Raw genomic sequence first — 27,618 nt, 5'->3', positions numbered from 1 at the left:
ATAAAGAGTTATGTAAATAAACGCACGTCTTTAGGTGAGGTTTTGTGGCTTCCAAGGTGGTTACAATATTTCCTGGGTGGCCCTGATCCAGTATAGAGATCACTGCTTTGTTCGTTTCAATGATATACTTTGGCAACAGTTGGTTGTAGTGTCTTTGGTTCATTTCAGTGTCTACTATCTGCAATTCTGATTAGTGTTTTGTTGTTTACGGGTGTGTGTCGAAGATGAATGCGTGTTGATGCTTTTTGTTTACTTATCGGAAGTTCGGATTAAACAGTTAGTACTTCTAAAGTTTTGTAACACTTTTGAAGTGGCAGTTACCTGAAAGTTGCTATTATTACATAGATAAATTTTACAGTCTTACTTTTTTATACCCGTGTTTAGTAATGTCAAACTCTTTCGTATTCTTCTCGTATAGTAACGTGAAAGCCGCTTTCTCTCATACTTTTAGTATAAATCATACTTGTAATATTCATAGATGTACTTTGTTGCTTTGAAAGATCGCCCCTCGAAAGCCTTATATTAACAGTTATTCCTTTCGGTATCATTATGTGACATAACCAAATTTTGTTTCAATTTTGATAGGTAGAAGATGGATTTCCAGAACCGACCCGGTGGGAAGACTGGAGGAGGTGGTCAAGCATCATGGTCAGAAAGTAATCGTGACCGTCGTGAAAGGCTTCGTCAGTTGGCCCTTGAGACCATTGATCTCAATAAGGATCCTTATTTTATGAAAAATCATCTTGGTTAGTAGAAGTTATTGTATCGTTTCTGATTTAAATATCTTAATTTTAAGGACCATCTTTTTGTGTCGATTGATGTGTGGGCTTTGTGTAATAACATAAAAAAGTCTACACTCCATGTCAATTGACCTTTATTAGAAATGGTCCCATTGTTTACTAACAGACCAAGGAGTATTAACACATATATAATTCAGAAATTTTAATGCCATGTGAATTAGAGCCTCGTAATTTAAACGGTACAAAAGGACTGCAGTGAGGTAATTTCATGTCAAGTAGTCTACATTTACACAAGCTCCCAGCCTGACCATCTTAATTTTTGTTGAAATTTTTTACATTATATACGTTCAGGTCTTGGATGCCCCCTTAACAAATTACAACTCCATGAGCTGTATGTTTGGGCCACTGTTGGCCTTTTTGTGGGACCTACTTGTTTGGCATCGTGACTTAAGTGAATAACTCATCAACTTCATTTTATCATTGCTCATGATCTAAGGGACCTGCCATGCTGATACTTAGTGATCTTCTTGAACTTTTTCGGTACAGTAGTTTGATTGTATAACAAAAGCCCAATTTGTGGTAAATTTATCATAATCTGCTGTCACAGTGGCTCATAAATCCTGTCATAACAAATTTGTGCTATACTTTATCAGCATGTATCTATTGAAAGAATAACTTACTGAAGCAGATTCTTTAGTCACCTGTAGCATGTCGGAAAACTTTGCAGGTGGCACCTTGATTGCTCAAATAATAACTGTGTTATCAAAGTTCAGGGTCTACTCAAAAATATTATTGGTGAAATTTGGCTCACTCTCAAGAGGCCATATCACAGAAGGGGTTGCTCAAATCATTTTTCTTGGCATCATTAAAAAAAGTTCACGGTGTTTGATAAGAAATAATGTTTTATTTTTGAAACATTGTGTTTAAGAACAAATAAACTTCTTTTTTTATTAGGTTAAAAACATATACATTCGCACAAACTTGTGTTGGTCCATAATGGCTTTTCCTCTTTTTCTTCTTCCTCACTGTGCAATCCTGAAGGCCAGCCCACACCTATGACACCTAACCGGTGACTGGGTAACATGTAATTCCCAGCCTCAGGTCGGCAGGTAGGGTTCGCACATAGCCCCCCCTCCCCATGTTGCAGGCCAGGCCTATGGAGGGGTGAATACCTTTTGCTGTCATTCATAGCCTTTTGTTCCTCCCATGGTGTGGCCAGGGAGGGGAACGATTTGGGGTCATACACATTAGCCTTAAAGTGAGCTTTTGAACGCTTAGAGACTGCTGGTGGCTGACCACCAGCAAGAGATGATGTGCCACACTTCATTGTGTGTCATCCACTCTGAAGCCACCTACTCTGACCAAGGGCCCTCCCCACGGGCACCACCCAGCCACGGCAAAGGCCACCTGGCATGATGGCCATTGCCGGGAGTCCCAATGCCCCAGGAAGATGGGCACCTACTCCTTGGCATACGTGGGGAGTTAACGGTCCAGGCATCAGTAGAGTGATCCCTGTGTTGTCAGGGGGCTATAATCAACAGGATACTTGGCAGCCTCACCACAACGGACTGGGTGATGCCCGTGGGGAGGGCCCTTGGTTAGAGTAGGTGGCTTCAGGGTGGATGACACGCAATGAAGTGTGGCACATCTTCTCTTGCTGGTGGTCAGCCACCAGCAGTCTCTGAGCGTTCAAAAGCTCACTTTAAGGCTAATGTGTATGACCCCAAATCGTTCCCCTCCCTGGCCACACCATGGGAGGAACAAAAGGCTATGAATGACAGCGAAAGGTATTCACCCTGGTATCTCGTCTGTACCAGAGCTGACGGAGAATCCTTTGTGTCCGTGAAGCCTCAGTTCTTTGTAGAACATTTAGAGGACAAGTTCAGGGAGGTGGAGGTCTTGTCCAAAATGCGGTCAGGGCCAGTCTTAATCAAAACAGTATCCTCTGCCCAGTCATGAGCCTTGCTCGTTTGTACAAAGCTGGAGGATGTTTCTGTTACTATCACCCCACATAAGAGCTTAAGTATGGTCCAGGGCATTATTTTCCATAGAGATCTTCTTTTACAGTCCGATGACGAGCTGCGCGCCAACTTAGAGCGACAAGGTGTCCATTTCGTCCTGTGCGTCCGCCCAGGTCCAAGGGATCATCAAGTTACCACCGGTGCCTTCATCTTGGCCTTTGAGGGTGACACATTACCTGAGAAATTCAAGGTGATGGTGTACCGTTGTGGTGTCAAGCCATATATCCCTTCCCCGATGCGGTGCTTCAAGTGTTGGAAGTTCGGCCATATGTCTTCTTGCTGTGCTTCCATACTCATATGTCGCGGTTGTGGATGACCATCCCATCCTGATACTCCATGTGCCCTGCTTCCCATCTGTGTCAACTGCGGAGAGCACCATTCCCCTTGCTCGCCAGACTTTAAGATCCTACAGAAGGAATGGAAAATAATGGAATACAAGACCCTGGATAGACTGACCTACACTGAGGCTAAGCGGAAATTTGAACAGCTTCATCCCATGCGCACGATGTCATCTTATGCCGCCACTGTCACTCCTGCTCCAGCTACATCAGCTGTACCACATACAGTCAGCTCTCAGAGTCAGAGGACCTCACCTGCCCCCTTGACGGTGGGGGCCACTTCTCTCACTGTTGCTCCCACACCACCTACCTCGGGAACAGCACCCTTTCCACCACCGTGGACACCAGTCCCCACTTCTAAGCCGGAGAAGCGTAAGTCTTCTTCGGCTTCTCTCGCTCGGAAGGGATCCCTTGGGTCACTCCCTTCCCAGGTTCCTACCAGCGGCACAGCAGACACCCACCAGTGGCTGAAGAAGCCACAGGTCACTGGACGTCGAGCTTCGCGATCGTCTTCGGTCCTGGAGACTGACTCCAATAAGCCCTTCCAGCAATGGCAACCAAAGGAACAGCGAAAGAAAACGACATTGAAGACTCGTAAGACCAAGGCACCTGCGGTGGCACCTGCTCCATCGCTACCTACAAGCTCTGCGTCTGAGGATGAGGTGGAGATTCTTGCGTCCGCTAGATTCTTGCGTCCGCCTTTCTCAGCCATGGACAATACCATCCTCCAGTGGAACTGCAGCGGTTTCTTCCACCATCTAGCTGAGCTCCGACAACTTATCAGCCTTCACCCTTTCTTCTGCGTTGCTCTTCAGGAAACTTGGTTTCCAGCTATGCGAACCCCTGCCCTCTGTGGATATCGGGGTTATTATAAGAACCGGGCAGCTTATGAAAGGTTATCTGGTGGCGTCTGCATCTATGTCCTTCACTCTCTTCACAGCAAGTCTATCCCTGTACAAACACCTTTAGAGGCTGTCACTGTTTGGGTGTTACTGTCTGCAGTCTGTATCTTTCAACGGATGGCGATGTCCCACAGCATGTACTGGCTGCGCTGATAGCCCAATTGCCGCCATCTTTCTTGTTACTGGGTGACTTCAATGCCCATAACCCACTGTGGGGTGGGTCAGTGGCAACAGGTCGAGGCGCCACCGTTGAGAATGTATTCACAGCTCGACCTTTCCATTTTAAATGATGGTGCCTTCACACATTTTAGTGTGGCACACGGCACGTACTCCACCATCGACCTTTCAATCTGCAGCCCTAACCTCTTACCTTCTGTCCAATGGAGTGTGCATGACGACCTGTGCGGTAATGACCACTTTCCGATCTTTCTGTCACTGCCACAGCGTCACTCTCCTGGGCGCCCTTGCAGATGGGCTATGAAAAAGGCTGACTGGGACTTGTTCTCTTCCATGGCCACTATTGTGCCTCTTTCTAATGCAGCTGTTGATGCGGTGGTTCACTCGGTCACCACCGGCCTCGTTACTACCGCAGAATCTGCCATTCCCCATTCTTCTGGGTCCCCTCGGCGGAGGACTGTGCTTTGGTGGTCACCTGAGATAGCTGAGGCGATTAAAGGTCACCGGCAGTCGCTCCAGCGTCACAAGCTACATCCTTCCATAGAACACCTCATCGCCTGCAAACGGCTGCGTGCGCAGGCCTGCCGCCTTATCCTCCAACGTAAGCAGGGGTGCTGGGAACAGTATGTTTCCACCATTGGTCTCCATGTCTCTCCATTGCAGGTCTGGGCAAAGATTAGACGCCTCTATGGCTGTCGGACCCCGGTCAGCGTCCCTGCGCTCTCACAATGGGGCAATTTGTATTGACTCCGACATCATTGCCAACCGCTTAGCAGACCATTTTGCTCTCAATTCTGCATCTGTGAATTGCCCACTGGCTTTCCGCTCCATTAAAGAGCGGTTGGAACATCGAAGCCTTTCATTTCGTACCCACCATCCTGAATCCTACAATGTCCCATTCAGTGAGTGGGAATTTCACAGTGCCCTGGCCGCTTGCCCTGATACAGCTCCTGGGCCAGATCGCATCCACTGTCAGATGCTGAAACACCTTTCAGTGGACTGCCAGTGACGTCTCCTCGACCTTTACAACCGTCTCTGTGTCGAGGGTGAGTTTCCATTGCAATTGTGGAAAAGCATTGTTATCCCCATTTTGAAACCTGGCAAGAACCCTTTGGAGATGGACAGCTACCGCCCTATTAGCCTCACCAACGTTCTTTGCAAGTTGCTTGAACGGCTAGTGAGCCGGCAGTTGAGTTGGGTACCCGGAGTCTCAGGGCCTCCTGGCTCCATCTCAGGGTGGGTTCCGTAAAGGCCGATCTGCTGCCGACAATCTGGTGAGCCTGGAGACAGCCATCCGTACGGCCTTTGCCCGCTGTCAGCACCTCATCGCTGTCTTTTTTGACATGCGGAAGGCATACGATACGACATGGCGCCATCACATCCTCTCTACACTTCATGATTGGGGTCTTCGGGGTCCGCTGCCAATTTTCATACGAAATTTTCTGTCGCACCGTACCTCCCGCGTGCAAGTCGTGGCCTCCCATTGTTCCTCCCAAGTTCAGGAGAACGGGGTACCACAGGAATCTGTTTTAAGTGTCTGCCTGTTTTTAATTGCAATTAACGGAGTCGCTGCGGCAGGGGGAACGTCTGTCCCAGCTTTCTTATATGCTGACAGCTTCTGCCTTTACTATAGCTCCACTGGCATTGCAGCTGCTGAACATCAGCTGCAGGGCCCTATCCACAAGGCACAGTCTTGGGGTGTAGTGCATGACTCCAGTTTTTGGCTTCCAAGACCTGCATTATGCATTTCTGCCGGCGACGAACAGTTCACCCTGAGCTGCGGCTTTACTTGCCGGCGAACTTCTTGCTGTGGTGGAGACCCATCGTTTTTTGGATGTGGTTTTTGATGCCCGGCAGCTTGGCGGCATCTTAATGCTCTGCGATGCTTGAGCTACACCAGCTGGGGCGCCGACCGCTCTACCCTCTTACGGCTCTACCAGGCGTTAATCCAGTCCCATTTGGATTATGGGGGCCTGGCTTATGGTTCAGCATCCCCATCTGTGCTGCGTGTGCTGGACCCAATCCTTCACAGCGGGATCCGCCTTGCGATTGGTGCTTTCCGGACAAGCCCTGTGGTCATACTTGTGGAGGCAGGTGTCCCTCCACTGCAGTTACGGCGCCACCGTTTACTGGCCGCTTATGCTACGCATGTTTGTAGCTTGCCCGGGCATCCTAATTATGTTTGTTATGTCCTTCTTGTTTTGAGTCTTGCCTTTGGCCTATGATTTTAGACTGAGTTTTAGTGTGTTTCTCGGTGGTTGGCTTTTCTTTTTTTATCTCTATGGTCGGTCAACCACTATCACACTCTGTGTGATTTTAATTCGTTTTGTCTGATCTCTGTCTTCGTCTTTCTTGTCCTGTGTCATCTGTTGTCTCCGTTCATCATTTTTATTCTGTGTGGGAGTTTGCAGTTCTGGAAAAAGGGACCAATGACCGTAGCAGTCTGGTCCCTTTAATCCCACAAACCAACCAACCAACCTGTTGGTCTTCCGTTCATTGAAACTACAAACTTCCTGGGGCTCACGCTAAATAGGAAACTTTCTTGGTCCTCCCATGTGTCTTACCCGGCAGCCCACTGTATGCGGTCCCTCAGTGTCCTACATATCCTCAGTGGTGTTTTCTGCGGAGCAGATCAAACCACCTTACTCTGTGCCTGCCGCTCCCTTGTCCGTTTGGAACTAGACTATGGGTGTTTTGTTTATGCATCTGCACCACTGTACCTCATATGCCATCTCAATACTGTCCACCATTGTGGCATCCATTTGGCCACTGGCGCCTTTTCCACTAGCCTAATTGAGAGTCTGAATGCAGAAGCTGCTGAAAATCCACTGTCCTGTTGCTGTGACTTTCTCCTCGGCGCATATGCATGGCATTTGTCTGCCATGAGTGGTCACCCATCCTATGCCTTCTTCTTAAATGACTCCTTTGATGGGCAGTATGTGGTTCGTCCCTCTTTTCTGTAACCTCCTGGAGTTCGTTTTCTGCTATTGCTTAACTTCGCGCTACATGCAACTTTCCCGGTGGGTGTAAACCCTTCATCATCTTGGCTTCATGTGGCAGCCCGTGTTCACCTTGACCTTTATTCGCTTCCTAAGGACACTACTCCAGCCTCACTCTGTTGCCTGCAGTTTCACAACCTTTGCATGGAACTTTGCACTAGTACCTTTGTGTACACTGGTGGCTCTCAGACTGACTATGATGTCAGGTGTGCCTTCATCATTGGCACCGACATGTTTTGGTATCAGCTTCCAGAACACTGCTCAGTGTTTATAGCAGAGCTCTTCGCCCTGTTTCAGGCCATGCAGTACATCCGGCAACATAGGCTTTTCAATTGCGTCATTGCCTCCAACTCTCTCAGTGCCCTCTGTGTGCTGTACACCATCCATCCCTTAGTACAACAGGTCCAGGAAAGCTGTCACTTGCTCTCTTGATGGAGATACTGTGATATTTATGTGAGTTCCTGGTCACATCAGTCTGACGGGAAACGAGGCTGCTGCCAAGACTGCAGTCCTCGCGTCTCCCCCCGCTAGTTCTTACATTCCCTTCGATGATCTCTGTGTTGTCATGTGTCAGCAGGTGGTGTCACTTTGGCATCACCACTGGTCCTCCCTTCATGGGTTGAATGACCTCCTCTTGGCCCTCTTGTCGTGAGGAGATCATTTGAGCTAGGTTGTGTATCGAGCACTGTCTTTCTAGCCATCGCCATTTATTAAGTGGTGCTCCCCCACTACTTTGTATTCATTGCGTTTGACCTTTGATGGTCCACCATTTCCTGATGGAGTGCCCTTTTTTTTACCACTTACATTCTCGTTTGTGTTTGCTGTCTGAATTACTGGTCATTTTAGCAAATGACATGCAGGTTGTCAACCATGTTTTACTTTTTATCCATCGTAGCAATATGGCAAAAGCCATTTAATTTTTAGTTCAGGACCTCTATTTGTCTATGGCGTATTTTCTAGACCTTTCTCCATGTCCCTTTTTTTAGTTGTCTTGTTTTCCGTTGATTGGGATTAATGTGTAGTTGTTTTTGATGCATCTCTTTGTCTTCATGTTCTACAGTTTTGTCATGACCCTAGCTGTTTTTGCACCCTCAAACAAAACAAACAAACTACCAAGAAAGCCATTCTGCCTACTCATCTCATACTCCTGCACTAGACTACAACTATTGACCCAAGCAAAAGAGCCTCCATCAAACCGTCTCTGCATCTTCTCATATCTGCCAAACTTTTGTTGTAGTTATACTACTTTTCTTATACCCACAGAAACTCTCTCCTGACACACTATAGAACACAGAGAACAAATAGGCCTACAATACAGTCATGAACCTGTTCTCCAAAAGCTTCAGCCCCACGGAAGTACCAGACTTTCCCAAAGGCCCAATATTTTGCCTCACTCCCAAATTCGGTCATGCTGGTCTTATTAAAGACCTTCTCTCCTCCTCGTGATTCCTACATGCAAACACTTTTTGCCAGTAATCCTACCAATTAAAACTGATCTATAGCCAACTTGTAACTTGCATTACTCAGTTTATTATTTTTTTCTAACTGTGAACCATCCCCATTGTCCTCATGTTGTCCATTGTTAACTTTGCAGAATTTCCTGACCTCGAGCCTTGCCTCACCGTCATTCACCAATGCCTCACCATGGAAAGCAACCTCGCATCCACAGAAAGAACTGCAATCCACCACTTAAAAATTGATCCTGATGTTATAATTCTACCTGATGAAGAAGGCTCCACCATTGTGGTTATGAACTGGAGGGGTTATCTGGTGGAGAGACTCTACCTAAGGTAAATAAACCCAGGACACTCCATTGTGGTTGGTTACTGTTCATCCACAGAGAGAATCTTTGATGCTGTGGACCAACACTTTCAGCCTGTTACATGTAACCTTCTTTTCTATATAAAGGACACTAATCTTTTCCTCTACCGACTCTCCATTCTTCCTATTCCCTTGCCACCTGACACATTTCATTTCAGTGTTGATACCAGCTCTCTCTCCACTAACATCCCCAGTGGCCAGGGCATTGGTGCTATTTAACATTCCCTTTCTCAGCACATAAATGACAGGATACTTCTCCGTTGAAGGTATCACCCAGAAACAAATCCATTGTAAGCCTTGGATACCCGCATGGCACTATCCTATGTCGACCTGTTCACTGGCCATTTGTAGTAGGGGTTCCCAAACTTTTCCTCTCACAGAATACTTTGAGAAACACCATGTTTATTTCAATAACATTTTTTAAAAGGGAGGAAAACTTGTTTTATTCAGTGATTACTTCATGCAGAACACAGTTTGGGAAATCCTAATGTAAAGGAATTCTTCCCAGACACCTAGAATCCCAGAACCTTCATTTGGTTCAGACATATTGACGACATCATGACACTGACTGAGAGTGAGGACACTCCATCCACTTTCCTCCAAAACCTCAACACCTTTTCACCCATTCACTTTACCTGATTCTCAGCCCAACGATCCACTTTCCTCAATGTCAACCTCCACTTCAAGGATGGCTGCATTAGTAACCTCATCCACATCTATTGTACCAACCACTAACAGTACCTCCTCTTAGACCACTGTCATCCTTTCCACAGCAATTAGTCACATACAAATATGCAGATGGTCTCAATGAGGCCTTCACAGGCAGAAGTTACCCTCCTTACTTTTCCAGAAACTGATCTCCCGTGTCTTGTCTCCCCAGTCACTCACTAGTCTTATACAGCCACTGTCAGACCACAGAGATGTATCTCCCCCCCCTCCATGACTCAGTACCATGCAGCAGGACTGGAACGACTGAATCACATTGTCTACCAGTGTTCTTACTACCCCTCGTTGTGTTGTGAGATGAGAAATATCCTCCTCACCCTTCCCACAGTGATATTCCAGTGACCACCCAACCATTGCAATATCCTTGTCGGTCCCTATTCTGCACTTACTCCTAACTTCTTGCCCCATGGCTCACATAGCTGATGTAGACCTAAATGCAAAAACTGTCCCATACATCCTCCCACCACTATCTACTTCAGTCCTAGCAGCCCACTGTACTGTGCCCACCATGTACTTGCACAGTCCCACTGGCAGCAGTTGCATCTTCCCTCCCCTCCTGCCCACACAACCCTTCTGTCCCCTCTCCCCTCCCACCCACTACCCACTCCAGCAAAGATACATGTTCACATAAGATGCAGTCACTGTCAAGCTGGAGCACCTGGAAATGACAGTAACCGTGTGTGTGTTAGGGGGGGGGGGGCTCTTTTACACTTGTGTGAATGTTTGTTTTGTCTGTCGGATGAAGGACTTAGGCCAGTAGCTTATAATATGAGGGACAGTCAAATGAAAATGAGGGAGACTATACAGGGTGATTCAGCAGCCACTACTGCTGTCGTTTTAAGCAACTCGGAATGTTATTGCTGGCCTTCACAAGCCCCATGTGGGATTTTCATATTCTCTTGCTCGCTGTGTGCAAATTATTAGTCCTGCAGAAAAGACCAGCAGGACTTTTCTGTAGGAAATTTACTATAGTTAAACTTTGTACAGGGATACATTTTTGCTGGAGGCAACGGTTTTCGAGTTACTCAAGAAAAATGTACAAAAGTGACCTTCAAATGCAGCTCCACCACACACTCATCCCTCACTAGTCATGATTTCTAGTACGATGTTTGTGATGTTCCCTCCTACTGCTACTGTACAAAAATTTCCAACTACATAAACTATTTCTGATATTTGACTTTTCTTGAACTTTCTTGATCAAGCTATTATGCCACCAGCACAGTCAGCTGCTTTGTTAACATCATTAATTTAAATGTGCCCATGGGGGTAATTAATGAGAAATGACTTTTGTAAATATTTTACTAAAACTAATTGCATTGAGAGTTCGCTCCAAACTGAATCCATACAATCAAAGTAGTTTCATAGGTATAAGGCCTGACGAATGCAGCAATGTAATTGCTTGTTTTATGCTGGGCATGAGCATCATACTAAAACTCCTGACAAGTGGAGGCTGAGTGTGGGTGTGAGATTGTGCTTGAAGGTCACTTTTGTACATTTCTCTTGAATAATTCGAAAACTATGGCATGTAGCAAAAACATATGCATGTACAGAATTTAACTATATTACGTTTCCTGCAAAGAGGTTCTGTTCATTTTTTTCTGTATGACTAACAGTTCGTGTGTAGTGAGCGAGAGAATATGACAGTCTTGCATTATTTATTAAGCCCAGCTATAACATTAAGGGTTGCATAAAACGACAGCAGTAGGAGCAGCTGAATCACCATGTGTAATGAGCACGGCAGATTTGTTGGTATGTATAGCAGTGCCTTTTATGGGACTCAGGAAGGAACAGTGCAAATGTTCAGCCCTCTACCATTTGTCTGTTACAAGTGCTCGGCATTATGTGAGTCATGTGTGCGTGTGACTTCGCTTCAGGGTGATTTTTTCCATCGTGTACAAATTCTAGAGATTGACTGAGGGGTTACGGAACAAAAAAGTTCTAATGAACTCATATCTGGAAATGCATCGTTTCCAAGCTAGACAACAATTGTTCAATTATACTTTGTTACAGAGACACTGTAGCATGCAATCACTGTTACAGTATGCATGGTTTCCTCATAGAGAGAGGTACTCTTCCTTATACATTGTGCCCTGGTGCCCTCTCCTGCCATAGTAATTGGTAATGTTGTGACTGATTGACTTCTCTTGCTGACTTGCCTTGTAGTGGATGTGATACAGTATTGTACCTGTATTCAGATCGAGAGCTTGCCAACATGGTGTTTACTTATAGAGAGGAAATGGCAACGGGCGGTGGGCAGCAAGGTTGTATCAGGAGACCAATCCCCACCGGCAGCAACCACAGCATTCAATGTTTGCAACAGTGTCTCACTGTTTGTCTGAGACAGGGTCATTTCAAGAAACAGGAAATCCTGAAGGATGTATTTGAAATTTTTGGACCGCCATGTCAGTCCAGGCACTTGGCTCACCAGTACACGGTAAGCCAGAAGAGCATGCAGAACATTCTCCATGACAATTGTCACAACCCTTATCACTTACAGCATATGCAGTGCTTACTAGCAAAAGACTTTCGACATTGGGAGCAGTTTTTTCACTGGTTTCTTCACCAGGTAACCACGATTCCGGGATCTGTGTCGTCCATCCTGTTCACAGATGATGCCACCTTTACGCAGAATGGAGTCTTCAACTTTCATAACAGTCATATGTGGGATTGTATGCAGAACCCCCATGGTATGGGGGCAACAAATCGTTAGCATCGGTGCATCTGGAATGTGTGGGCTGGGATAATTGGCGACAATATTTTGGGACCAGTCTCCCTTCCATGTCGCCTAATTGGCTGGAATTATCAGTGTTTATTGTGGACAACTTTGGCCACCTGCTGGAAGAAGTAGCATTAATGATTCAAAGGGTTTTGTGGCTGCTATGTGATGGTGCTCCAGCCCACTTCTCCATTAATATTCAGATGCATCTCAGTCGTATCTTCTACTTGATGGACTGGACAAGGAGATCCAGTTGCATAGCCTGCTTGTTCACCGGATCTCAACCCAAGCGTTTCTGGTTGTGGGAGCATCTCAAAAGGATCGTGTATGCAGAGCCCGTTCCAGATGTGGAGATGCTGGAGCTGTGTATTCATGCTGTCTTTTGACACTGTTTGGATGTAGCCTGGCTTATGTGAACGTATGAGTCAGAACATGCTACCGAGTGTACATGCTTGTGTTGAGGATCATGGAAATCATTTTCAGTACATGTTGTAACTGTGGCTGCATGGTACTGTGCTTATCAGACCACAGTCTGTGTAACAGTGGATGATTGAGTAAATGGTCTCTAGCATTTCCGGACATAAGTTCATTAGACCTATTTTGCTCCATATCCTCTTATCAATCAATCCCTAGAGTTTGTACATGTGGAAAAAAGTCACCATGTATTAAGGACAAGAAAGAGGAACAGCAAGGTGTAGTGCAGTTTTTGACCCCATAATAGTTATCAGGGAGTGAAATTCATGCCTAAATGTCTGCTGTGTGTGGTAAACACAGTATGTTATGTGCATGCATGTTTGTATGGAATAAATGATTTTGAGAAGATCGCGTATCCTTGAAAGACAGTCATTGTATTATTACCCCCTTTGTCATTGCTGCAGTGGATGCTGTCATGAGAAATGACTGATGGTGAAAGGAGGAAGACATTCAGCTCATGTTGGGCAGCAGTTATGGTACCGCTCATGCCATCATGACATAGCATCTGAAGTTCCAAAAATTCTGTGCACAGTGGGTTCTACACAATGTGATGGATGTGCAGAAGTTCAACGGAATGTTGCCATCACTGCACCACCTGGTACAATATCACAATGAAGACTATTGTTACCTGTCTCATATTGTCATGCAAGATGAAATACTATGTCATCGCGTTGAGCTGGAGAGCAAGCATCAGGGCCAACATTGGAAGCACATGGAACCACCTCTACCGCAAAAATCCAAAGTTGTGCAAGCCAGTTCCAGGAAAGTCACGATGACATTTTTCTTTGACTGAAAGGGCCCACTGCTCATTGAATTTTTGGAACATCAGTGCCGCAGTTTGTTTTTGGACAAGGCTGCAGCTGATTCCTGCCTTCATCAGCTTGTCCACAAGAACTAACCCATTGTCTGTGATAAAATTTACTCTTTTGTGAGACAACCATAATAATTATTTTTCTTTTATTCTCTTCCAGGGTCATATGAGTGTAAACTTTGCCTCACACTACATAACAATGAAGGGAGCTATTTGGCACACACACAAGGAAAGAAGCATCAGGCAAATTTGGCTCGTCGTGCTGCTAAAGAAGCAAAGGAGTCACCACAACAGGTCTGTACTTGCAGCTCAAATTTCCTACAGTTCTCTGTTTAAGTGTTTGCCATAGCTCTCTCTGTACTCGCAAGCATTCACTTCATTTCATACATATCCCTTATGGCAGGAAAAGTCATGTGCTCCACCAGCTCTGGTCTCTCAGAGTGGTGCTGCTCCCATGTCACCCTCATGAGAGAAGCACCGGTAGTTGTGTTCAAAAGTTGTAGGTGGAAAAATCAGTTATAATGTAGGTTTTGGCATTCTCAGACAGCCTAAAGGTTAAGGCCACTGCTTGCAAAAAGCAGGAAATCCAACTTCGAGTCAGTACCTGGCTCGTAAGTTAAATTGTCACAACACAATTAGAAACACAATTGCTGTTCCTTAATATATTGGTAGACACTTTCGTACATACACTGATGAGGCACAACATGATCACCACTTGCTGAATAGCGTGTTAGAATGTACTAAAGCTGCAGTTCTGTATAGCATGGGTTCAACAATTCCTTGGTAGGTTTCCAGAGGTATGTGGCACCAGATGTGTACGCACATGTGGCTTGTGGGAACGGAGTTGGTGCCTGATAGCATCCCATATGTGCTCAGTTAGATTCAGATCAGGTGAATTTGGTGGCGAAGACATCAATGTGATTTCTCTATTGTGCTCCTCAAACAAATGTATTGTGATTCTGGCCTTGTGATATAAGCAGTTATCATGCCGGAATAGCCATTACCATCAGGGAGGACCTCAAGTGTAAAGGGATGCAAGTGATCCTCAGCAGTGTTGACATAGAACAGTTGTCATCGTGTCTTTCATTACTGTCCTATAATAGCATAATAGTGTCCCAGCAGCCTTTGTCCGTGACGCGAGTGCATGTTTTTGAGACATCCTTAAGATGGTATACCTATACATGACCTTTGAGCTGGTGTAGCAAGAAACGCGATTCAGCCAACAATGTGACATATTTCGATGGATTCACAGTCCAATTTCAGTGACCCCATGTTCATTGCATTCGTAATTACTGATGTTAGGCCAGCATGGTAACACTTGGTGATCATTTATTGTGGTGTCCCATGTTCAGTAATGTTTGCTGAATGGTGTGCTCCAGCACACTTGTGCATACATCAGCATCGTACTCTGTAGTCACATCTACCACAAATTGTCACTTCATGATTCAAAGAGTGTCAAGCCTCCGACCTCCACATCCTATAACGTACTATGGCTGTCCATCACGTACTCCGTTTTTTTACTGTCCTTCGAGCACTTTACGTAGTTCATCACAACAATAGCAAACAAACAGCCAACCAGCTTTGCTGTTTCTAAGGTGCTCATTTCCAGGTGCCAGGCCATAATGCTCTGCTGTTGTAAAAGTTGCTTATGCCCTGGATTTCCCTATTTGCACCCTGAACAATAACTGGGTTGATTCCCCTTCCATTTCTGCTCCACTTGTATACTTTCATTACTGTATTGTGTGCCCAAAGTACCACCATATAGCTTTCAATCTCACATAGGGCTGTGGGCATTATGTTTTTGCCCATCAGGGTGTTTGATATATTAAGCTATTGTTGTGTATTCATATTCTTTCTGTACATTAAGAAGTGTCCAATGAGTTATTTCTCACCACTCCTATTGAAAAAATATAGGATCTACTTTTTTAATTCTTTCATGCTGCAAAATATATATATCGTTGCTTGTCATGAAAGTCCCTGTAACTATTAGTTTAACTTTATTCATGAGTGTTCTTGTTATGCAATTTACAAAGCAAAAGTGTTTCCACCATATTTAGATTCTTCAATTAAAAGATATCATTAAATGATATTGGCATGATATTGAATTACCATAATGCTGATGTAATAAACATTAAATAATTCCATATGCAGTTTGTTGTCATGTGTGTTTCATTTTAGCAGGAAGAGAATGCCAACTTTTCATTATATCTAAGTCTCACAATTCCTCTGTCGTCCCCCCTCCCCGCCACGCACATGCGTGCGTGTGCGAGCGAGCACACTGTTTCCTTATGATCACTTCACTGCTTAGTTACACCTGCCTGGGTAGATGAGCACATTAAAGTGAGCATTTCTGGGACATGTGGAGGTGTGCTGGCGCTGGATCGAATCCGACTTATGGATTAATGTGGAGGGCCAGCATGTTGTTTACATGAATACCAGGCTGGTTCCCACGTCCCACCTCAGGAACACAATGTCCAAACACTTTGTAACGTGAAACTTCCTGGCAGATTAAAACTGTGTGCCGGACCGAGACTCGAACTCGGGACCTTTGCCTTTCGCAGGCAAGTGCTCTACCAACTGAGCTACCCGAGCATGACTCACGCCCCATTCTCACAGCTTTAATTCCGCCAGTACCTCATCTCCTACCTTCCAAACTTTACAGAAGCTCTCCTGCGAACCTTGCAGAACTAGCACTACTGAAAGAAGGAATATTGCGGGGACATGGTTTTGTAACATGTCTCACATTTGACTAAGCGATTACATTAGAATCATAGTAAAGGGGAAGGGACATGGTAGAATACCTTTGGCAGTGGTGACCGCCATTGTAGAAATAGCATATTACAGGTATGGTTGATTCTCTACAAAAGAGAAGTTTCGAGAGACCCGTTTGGGATAGGGTCAGTGCTGAGATGACTGATTATGTACTGACAAAACTATTATAGTGATTTGTTGCTATGTGTTCAGTTACCAGCAGTTATGTTAATAAGCTCAAAATGTTTTGTACTTAACAGCACTCAGAGATATTCTAATGTTCACAGACAATTTATTTTATTTTTATTTATTCATTTATTTTGATAAATGTGTCATACTGTTTTAGGATATTGATATCTGGGCACTGGCCTTCAAATCCTCTGAAGACAATCGAAGAAAGTCTGTCCGTAAGGTCTCCTGTCAGTTAATAATTTTTATCCTTGAATCATGTTCAAGTGAAAGATTGTTTGTTGGGGGCAGGATGACCTCTGGCTCTGCTCGTAGAGGTAGTTGGAGAGGAGATGGTGCTAGGTAGGGCTTTTTCCCAGTCCCCTGCCCAAGTGAGCATTTGTGGAAATAATTAAGCTTTAGTGTAAAATCAGCTTGTCTGATTCTGCTGTGCCGCCTCCTCCTGCAGGGAATAGCCTTGACAACTTGCGTGCATACGTTAATACAAAATCCTCTGCATTTAGCTTTGTGCTACATTCTGTGACTATATAGACAGGCCCTGAACCACTACTCTCAGTGCCTGTTTGGAATTCATCACATCAGAATGAAATTTTATGGCCACGGGATTACTTTGAGAACATTTTTTCACACAAGCAGCATATCGTATGGTTTGAGGTTTGTTTACAGCTCTCTTGCTAGATGAAGAAAGATGTCATGTACATCATGTCTCTATGGCCATGCCTGGGAGGGCAATGATTGTCAGATGAATCTCAGTAACTTCATTGACCAGTCACATTTGCCCTTTTATTTATGCAGATACTATCAGTTCCAGCAAAAAAAAGCCTTCTCCACTTTTTCTGACTGTTGTGTTAAGCCGCCAACATGGGAGGCCATAATGACAGACTGTGTTGACAATGGAAGAAGTGGTGGGTGAGGGTGTGCTCTGTCCTGCAGTTCTGAACCAGAGGGACAGTTCTCTTCACTCTCCCAAACTTTGACATTGTCACACATTCTCTAAAAACTAGTTAGTTTCTATCCATGGAAAATAGTAACTGTAAAATACCTTGTAAGGAAGACTTCCTTTGTTTCAGTAAATGCATGCATACATTTATATTCCTTCAAGAATGTGAATGAAAATGAGACTGAGTTTTTTATTTATTTGCTATCATATGTAAGGTTAGCTGTCTAGTGGCTGTGACAAACCATGATAATTATTACATGAAAAAGAAAAGTATGTTGCAGTTTCATAATACAGTCTCTCTCTTTTTGCATACTGTATTACTATAAGGCTCCAAGATACAAATTTTAATTAGCTTACATGAAATTAAGTTGAACCTACATGCAATTTGTAATGTGTCCTGGTATCAGCAGACTCAGATGCCTACATTCAGAGCACGCTTGCAGTGGAGTTGCTTCGTGTCAGCACTCACCCCAGTGGGCTGGAGGAGAAAGAGGGGGGGGGGGGTGGAGTGGGAGGAGACTTTTTTTTTATACGTCTTTGGTGGCTACACAAAAATACTATAGGGATGTTACCAAGGTTACTAGCCCTGAATTAGCTCTTTTTGCCACTGACCTTAGACTGCTTTGCTAATAATCTGTATGCTGCCATGATGAATGATTGTGAAATCAATGAAGAAGACAATAAAAAGCTGCCACTTATGTTGAAGCCATTAGTAGCAGTGTAAAAAATAGTGTGATTGTTACTATTCAGTTAAGCCATTGTAACTATGCAGTATATTTTGTGTTACCTTGTTCTTTTTCCAATAGACTACCTTTATATATCTCCTTCTGTACTCCAAAAACAACCTTAGGGTGTGTGGTGGAGAGTAATTTGTGTACCACTGGATTTTTCCCCTTTCCTTGTTCCAGTTGTGCATGGTCTGCAGGTACAATGATTGCTGGCAAGCCTCCACATAAGCCCAGATGACTTTAATTTTGCTTTAATGGTCTTTTTGCAAGATATTTTTCGAAGAATATACATGCTCAGAACTTTAACTGTAAAGCAAACCACCTCTCCTGCAGTGTGTACCAGTGGATTTGGCTGAGGATCTGTGTGGCACTTGCACGCTTACTAAATGAACCTGTAATGAAATTAGTTGCTCTTATTTGGATCTTCTCTATTTCCTCTATCAGTCTTATCTGGAATGGATCCCAGACTGATGGGAATTATTCAAGTATTGATCAAACAAAGATTTTGTAAGCTACCTCCATTGTAGATGGACAAAATTTCGTGCACATTCTTCCAGTGAATCTCTGTCTGGCAACTGCCTTACCTACAATTTGTTTTATGTAGTTATTCCACTTTAGATGGCATCATAAGCATATGGACATGACTGCTTCCATTGATAGGTCTGCAATCGTGTAATCATACAATAATGGGCCTTTCTGCCTAGCCGGCCTAGGCGCTACAGCCTGGAACCATGCGATCGCTACGGTCGCAGGTTCGAATCCTACCTCGGGCATGGATGTGTGTGATGTCCTTAGGGTAGTTAGGTTTAAGTAGTTCTAAGTTCTAGGGGACTGATGACCTCAGAAGTCAAGTCCCATAGTTCTCAGAGCCATTTGAACCATTTTTGAACTTTCTGCCTATCTATGTGCATTCCTACCATATCATTGGTAACATCAGAAACTTCATTTTCCTTCTCTTGTTGAAAATAATATCACTTGCCTTGCCTGCTCTAATATTCCTGGTGACTTTCTTCATCCTTCTTGTCACCAGAGCTGAAACTGGCACCCAGTCATTCTCTAATTACTGTGGTGGATAACTAGGTACAACACACACCCCTTACTCCTTCACTAATCATTATATTTGTTGGCTGCACACTTCTAATTTGGTTGCTGGAATTGTGTCTAATATCATAACAAGATACATTTAAAATTACACTAAGGATATTATAGCTAAGTTAGCTGTTTTACACTTATGTTATCCTATGATGCAAATGCCCTTCTATTTTCACATCCAAGGATGTGTCCACGGCAAGCCAGGCCATACAACTTTACGCCATGTAACATTGCAGGATTGCAGGGAGGCTTAAGATGCCAATTCCATATCAGCTGAAAAGGACCAGGGATTGTGCTCTGTAGTGAGTGGTAATTTGAAAATCCTCACAATCCACTTCAAGGATGCTTATTCCTTCATAACACCAACTTCTGTCAGTATGCCAATGTAACAGAAAAGCCAGTTGTAACTGAAATAACATTGAGTAGAAAGTGTGTCAGTTGAGCTCTTTTATCACACGCTGAGAAGCTTGGTGTTTCAAAAGTGATAATTTATTGTCAAAAAATGATCTGCACTGTCTATTCAACATGATCTGCTACAACAATTTTTATTTCTAGTTACCTGTTTGGAGTTTTTAGCAATGACTTTTTCTCACTATTTAATTTTTTGTATTTTTACAACACAATCAACATTCAGCATTCCACAGTGTGGCATTGTGAAGTGATCATTTGACTGTGGCTAAAAATATAACAAATAAAACATCGTAATTAGTCATTCACTTAATGTCCAAAGGTTGTATGTCATTTTATCCAATATCTTATGATTTAACTGCTGATAGTTTTTTCTATCACAGAGCTTACAATAATGAGCAAGCATCTTTGATTTTTGTTCAAACTGAGTTTCATGAATTACTTATGATGTGTATAGTATTCATTTTTTATCTGTCTGAAAATGTCAAAATAGTGCTTCAGAAATTGCCTTTCATGAATGAAAATTGTGTTGGAACAGTATTAAACATCTGTTTCCCTTTCTGCGGGTGGCAAAAATTTTTAGGTTCCAAAAGGAAGAGAAATAAAACAGGAATTAAATTCTTGTATAGTCTTAAAACTAATTGTGGCAAGAGGTACACTGGGGCAAACTGGCCTATTTATCAGGAAAAATGGGATTTAAAGTCTGTTTTTTGTATCACCATTTAGGTTTTTCATTGTTGTGGTCTATACAGTAAAGACCACAGAGGTTTTTCATGGTTTCCTTAAATCTCTGTAGCTGAATGATATGAAAAATAGCATAGTAAAGAGAGTTTTACATCTTTTTCAGTACTGAAGTGATTCTAGCATTACTGATTTTTCTACTTTTATACAATGCAGTTATTTGGCAGGTAATATTCCTCTTCAGGCAGTAAACAGGGGCAACTGTAATCATCAGTCCCATGTCTGATACCAATTAGAATGGCTGGGAGTGACATCCACTATAGTGGATGGTGGAAATGAGTTGTTACTATCAGGAAGACGGTTATACATCACTCTGCACAGGATAGCAATGTAACGGTGTGTGGATGCCAGGTTGTTCTGACATATCAACATGAAAACTGTGTTGAAGAGGTGCGACCCTCGGCACTCTTGTGCAGTCGGTAGAGTGATGATGACAGCTACCCCACAGGGATGCTCACTGCAGCAGGGACAACAAGCAGTTTGCCCACACTGCAGATTAAAGGCTATCCAGCATGGACAAGACGGCTTGTAGTAGCATCAGGGTCTGCCCATGTGAACCGTGGTATGCAGCAACATGTTTGCCTGCCCAAGTGATGGTGGCTGCCTGGCCCAGGGCCCAAATGGTCTCATGGGATAGGAGGTCGGCAGCAGCCATAGTAGGTCCTCAAGGGTGGCCTGACAGTTGGAGGGCACCAAGTTCACTACATCAGACTTGGCAAAAGCAGCAGCGCCGCAGATAGCTGCGGCAGAGTCCATAGGTTGTGATTTGTTGATCCAGGTCCTCCCTCAGAACTGGTGACTGACAGACTATGATACATTTGTCTAAGAATGATGAGTATGTATACTAACTTCGTGTGTTCTTGCTTTGCTACAGCATCGGTGTCTGTCAAATAAGTCATGACATACCACAGCTCAGATGTGAAGCAACTAGGTCATCCAGCTCACTGTGGCTCTGCCTTTCTGCTGCATTGGTGCACCTCTGGTGCTTCTGCTCAGTTGCAGCTTGTAGTGATCAGCCCAACGCTTTGGAGACAGTACTTGCCATATCATCAGGTAGCTCCTGTTGTAACTGTGTCTGACCAGCTCTGACCTGACACGTTTCCATGGCCTCTTGCATTAGCTGTGGCAGTGATGTTTACTGAGCTATGCCAAAAAGTAGCAGTGGCAGCACATAACCTACTAGTCAGTTGCAGCTGCATTCCTGTGGTGTATTATATACTACCCTTTGACTAATTAGTTGCAGCAAATATGGTACCGAAGAACCTACGTTACATTAAATGTGCTACCCCTAAGTTTAGGCTTTACTGCCAGATACCTTCCTTTAATTACTTTGGTTGTTATTTGCCTTATGGCTATGAATAAAGTACACAAGAAAAACGTGTTATATAGAACAATAAACAAGCACATAAAAGCTAAAACAAAAAGAAAGAAATAAATGTTGCTCTCCTAACATTGCTGTGTGAAAGTGGGTAATGGGATTTAAATACGAAACAAGAAAAATAAATTGCAATGCTGAAATGAAATTTTTAGTAGCTACTAAAGGATATAAAGTACCAACAGAATCAGAAATAAGGTCATTAGAGAGGAAAAAAACAAGTGGGTGGTGTACAAGAAAAGTTCTAAGAGAACTGAAGATGGAAGAAACACCTGCAGAGAATGGATCCAGAGTGATTGGCAAGTTTTAAAATTGAAGTCAGAGCGAGAAAGATGTCACGCCAGGCAAAAGAAAAGAGGGGGGGCCCATAACAGGCAATAAATAGCATAGTAGGGGAAACGAAGATATGATGAAGATGATGATATACTTTTCTGTGTCTGTTTCTTAAACCAGTGATAAAGAGTGACAGTCCCGCTAAACTGTTATTCTGCTCCACTTCCTCTTTCCTATCCCTCCTTAATCTGCTAATGAAGGTGAGAGACACCATTCATAGTTTGCGTTAGTGTCAGCTTCATTATATTTATTCTATTCAGCAGTAAAACACAGAGGTCTGTATGTTCTAATGTAAATACTAGTTGCATTTTTGTATATGTAGGTTTTGCCTTCTTTATAATAATGTATACACTGTTACAAAGGTTTTGTTTGTTTTGCATTGCAAGTTGTCATGTAGTTTGATCTTAAAATTGAAGTTATAAAATAAGTAGTGTATGTCGTAAGCTCGTGTTGTTTCATGCTATTATTTGAAACTTATAGCACTTACTGTATACAGAGCGAGTCAGGTGCCCTTACCAATCGGTTTTATGTAACCTACAATGCCTTCAAAAAACATGCTCTAGATTTTCATGTTCTCTCACTGCTATGTGAAAACTGTTAGTCCTATCGAAGAATTAGATAGGACCTTTTTGTCAGAAATTTAATGCAATGAAATTTTGTACTGGGATGCATTTTCGCAGGAGGCCACTGTTGAGTTATTCGAGAAAAATGTGTGTGTGGAGTTTTTTTGAAAAATATAGCCTCTAGAAGAAACTACATTAAATTTCCTACAAAAAGGTCCTGTTCACTTTTTCTGTAGGACTAACAGTTAGGGTGTAGCAAGTGAAAGAATTTCTTGTTCATGGTATTTGAAGTGGTGTAGGTTGCATAAAACCCAGCACTAGGGCAGCTGAATCAATGCGTATAACAAAAATCACATTTTATACATAACTGTGCTTGTCATATGATTTTATTATGTATTTACAAGAATGATATGTTAACATCCATTTGTGCACTCGAGAATGAGCACTTGCTTGAAACCAGCAAGTAGTACTTAATAAAATACTCTCTTTAAACTAACACCATGTCAAAATAATGATCATTCTCTTTTTTATTCAAAGCTTGTCAATATGTTGCTTAGAAGTTCTCAGTTGCCAAATTATAATACCTGTCGCTCCATTCTCACTTTTCTGCTTAGCTTTGATTTTTCATGTTTTGAGAAATATATGGTTAGCAGGAAAAGTGAAACAGAAATTAATAGTATTTGTACACAATGTTCTAGCCTGCACCTGAAAAACCAAGAGTTGAACCCAAGAAGTTTGTGAAGATTGGTCGTCCTGGTTACCGTGTGACAAAGCAACGGGATCCCGAAACAGGGCAGCAGAGTTTACTGTTTCAAATAGATTATCCTGAAATTGCAGAAGGTGTTCTTCCTCGGCATCGTTTCATGTCTGCATATGAACAGAAGGTTGAACCCCCAGACAGAAAGTGGCAATATCTTCTATTTGCAGCTGAACCATATGAAACAATAGCATTTAAGGTATGATAGTTTACGTTCTTTTGCATTTTAGCATTTAATTTACATAATCTATGTGTATGCTTAAGGTTGCAGATAGCAAAGGAATTCGGCACTGCATGGTTGGGCAAAATTTCACAGTGCATTGTCAGATAATGGAACTTCATTAGGCTATACCAACACAAAGCCATGTTTCATTGTAAAATATAAAATAACTTATGGTGGAGGTGGAATAAACAAGAATACAACCACACTGTTTGCATTAGACAACATTTGTATGTTTTTCATCTGAAGTGTACACTTACACATCACTTCTCTTGTAATAAACATATTTGCAATTGTATACACTGGATCACTTCAATTTTGTCTTACACCCTCCACACACTAACAAAGCGCAGCTTCATTGAGTGCCATCTGATCACGACAGTTGGTCATTTCGCCTTGTCACTACTACTTTACAACAGCAAGATAGTGTACTCAACTTCCATTCTAAGTCACAATTAGCCTTCACTCCTACACATTTCAGTAAGAGAGAACGAGTGGACTGCAGTGCCACAGTTCTCAGTCTTGTCATACTCATGAAACTACAGAAGGGAGGAAGGAAGGCAGGTGTTACAGGACTGATGTAACAGCGACACCTCGTTGTGTAAAGTGTGCAACCCGCAACATTTGACTCGCACTCCATCTGTTTCTGATCATGTGCATGGCTGAGGCCGTGGCAGTTGAGGAGGGGAGTGCAGGGTCCTCACTCACATCTTTGGTTTCTTCCACTACTGCTGTTTAAAGTCTTGCAGGTGTTTTCATCATCTCGGTCTTCTAAACCAGAAATTTCTATTCCAAATGGTAACTGAAAATATTTATTCTAATAATAATCTATAGTTATAATCAGCAGAATGCTGTGGCTTTGTTTTTATTTATTTTTTCTATATTTTAAAAATTTGTTAAATTCCAATCTGTGTATTTTATTTTAAAATTTGATACATTATATAAAGTTCCTTATATGTATGTAATTAGTGATCCTAACATTAATATTCTTCACATAACAGAAATAAAAATAATGTAAATACCAAATAAGAAAAATAGTATTAGAACATTGTTTATAATAAACATAATTTCCTGTGTCTAGTATCTTATAAAAAAATAATAATTGGTACAATCGTCCCACTTTCTCTTTGTCTTTTACAGGTCCCAAGCCGTGAAGTGGAAAAGACAGAGGGAAAATTCTGGACACACTGGAATAAAGACACAAAACAGTTCTTTTTGCAGTTTGCATTTAAAAATGAGCAAAAGCCGGTGGCTAAAGTCCCAGTGCCTGCTGTGCCAGGCCCGCCGCCCCCAGTGTCTGGAGTGGGTGTGGGGATGCTGGCTGTGCACCCACCTCCCAACTTGGTGCCACCTCCAGTCCCACCTCCTCCACCTGTCGTTCAGCCGCCGCCGCCACCTCGAAATCTCGTGCCTCCGCCGGGGATGCCCCCTGCTCCTCCTGTTTTCAATCCGGTGCCTCCACCTCCACCTAAATCTGTATCTATAATTCCTCCTCCCCCTCCTAAGATTGCTTAAACTTGACATAACATTCCTGTTTTGGTTATCTCAAAAAGACTCTGAGAATAATTTTATTATTAACAGGACACAGAACTTGCATACATTTATTGTTACCTTACAGTGTATATACATAGTCAAAAGAATTGATTGTATCTCAGTGACAGACGTTGAGAATTAATATTCTTCACATTTTCAAAATAATAAAGATTTTAATACAATTAACATTTTTTATTCACTGTATGTCATTAGTTCCAATATGTTTCAAAAAATTTGTTCTTCCACTTTTATAGACTGTTGTCATTATTCTTTACTGGCAGGCTTATCTATATGGTGGAATTTTGTATGTCTATGTTAAACGGCAATGTAAATATGGGGGTAAGCTGAAAAGTAATGCACACTTGCTTGTAGAACGTGACCTAAATGGCCTTGAGAAATGTGCCAAGTGGCATGTGAACGGTAATTTCCCCGTATATACACATGCACAATTTGAATGCATTGTGTTCGTCCAGTGTATTTTGAATTGTGGAAGTATGGAGATGTGTGCTAGTGCTTTCTACATCTACATATATACTCCATTAGCCACCAAGTGGTGTGTGGCGGAGGGCACCCCCCCCACTTCCCCCCCTCCACCCTCCCCTCACCCCTCCCTCTCCCCCTCCCCTCCCCACCCCTCCCCCCTCCCCTCCCCTCCCCCCTCCCCTCCCCTCCCCTCCCCCCTCCCTCTCTCTGTTCCACTCGCGGATCGCGCGAGGGAAAAACGACTGTCTGAATGCCTCAGTATGAGCTCTTATTTCCCTTATCTTTGAGTGATGATCATTGCACGATTTGAAAGTTGGTGGTAATAATATATGCTCTACATCCTCGGCGAAGATCGGATTTCACAATTTAGTGAGCAGCCCCTTTTGTTTAGCACGTCATCTGTCTGCAAGTGTGTCCCGCTTCAAACTTTCTATGAGATTTGTATAACTCTCGCGATGACTAAATGTACCAGTCATGAATCTTGCCTCTCTTCTTTGGACCTTCTCAATCTCTTAAATCAGACCCAACTGGTAAGGGTCCCATACAGACAAACAGTACTCCAAGGCTGGACGAACTACCGTATTGTAAGCTATTTCCTTTGTTGAAGGACTGCATCGCTTCAGGATTCTACCGATAAACCTCAATCTAGAGTTCACCTTACTCGTTACTTGTGTAATCTGATCATTCCATTTGAGATCATTTCGAATAGTCACACCCAGATACTTGACTGATGTTACCGCTTCCAAAGACTGATCATTTATTTTGTACTCATACATTAATGGGATTTTCGCCTTGTTATATACTGTAGGTTACACTTACTAATATTGAGAGATAACTGCCAGTCATTACACCACACATTTATTTTCTGCAAATTCTCATTGATTTGTTCACAACTTTCATGTGATACTACTTTCCTGTAGACTACAGCATCAATGGCAAACAGTCTGAGGCTGCTGTCAGTACTATCAACCAGGTCGTTTATGTAAATCATAAAAAGCAGAGGACCTATTATGCTGCCCTGGGACACTCCTGAAATTACTCTTGTTAAAAAGCAAACTGTTTGAATGTTTAACTGCTGAGAAGTTGACTCCTAGTGAGGTTCATCATTGTTTGAAGGCATTTATGGTGACAAAACTGTTGATAGGTCTACTGTAAATCAGGGGGTAAGAAAATTTCTGTATTGCAGGCCTGGGAAAACTATAAATGTTTACGAAACTTGCAGTGGATGTCCATCACTGCTACAGACGATAAACATTGTAAACTCGTCAACATCATTTTGATTCAAAATGACTACCAGATCACTCAAAAGTGTAGTGAAAACCACATTGGAATATCCAAGGAACATGTCAGTTTCATTATTGAATGATTAGGATATCGTAAAATTTGTGCACAATGGGTACCACGCAGTCTCTCACATGAGAACAAACAGCATTGATCGGGAAACTGTGACCAACTTTTGCAGTGTTAATGTGACGAAGGAGATGGCCTCCTTTCGATTATTGTGATAGGGTAGGAGTCATGGGTACATCATTATGACCAAGAAGAGAAAAGACAGGCTCACAGAATTTATGTAACTGATTGTCTGGTATGAGAGGCAATGGTAAATTCTTCTGAGTACATAGAGACTCAAAAACACCTCTGAAGTCGAGTTTGTCTTGCTAGAGGTAGCCTGGCACCAATAATCTTGCAACATGATAATGCTCATCCACACACCTCACAGGCTACTGATGAGGCCCTATGAAACCCGATTCCACACTCTCCAATCCCCCCCCCCCCCCCC

At 43.0% G+C, this 27,618-nt stretch overlaps 1 protein-coding gene across 1 annotated transcript; it reads left to right on the top strand.

Annotated features, from left to right (window-relative positions):
- Positions 1 to 27,618, top strand: LOC126281845 (splicing factor 3A subunit 2). The gene is made up of 5 exons (XM_049981094.1): positions 1 to 276; positions 586 to 746; positions 13,886 to 14,019; positions 23,544 to 23,801; positions 24,963 to 27,618. The coding sequence occupies exons 2-5, from the start codon at positions 593 to 595 to the stop codon at positions 25,335 to 25,337; spliced, it is 921 nt and encodes a 306-aa protein (XP_049837051.1). The 5' UTR covers positions 1 to 276; positions 586 to 592; the 3' UTR covers positions 25,338 to 27,618.

The sequence above is a fragment of the Schistocerca gregaria genome, chromosome 7 (assembly GCF_023897955.1).
Source record: "Schistocerca gregaria isolate iqSchGreg1 chromosome 7, iqSchGreg1.2, whole genome shotgun sequence".
NCBI classification, from domain to species: Eukaryota; Metazoa; Arthropoda; class Insecta; order Orthoptera; family Acrididae; genus Schistocerca; species Schistocerca gregaria.
The sequence above is the reverse complement of the archived record's forward strand: the minus strand, read 5'-3'. Positions and strand labels throughout refer to the sequence as shown.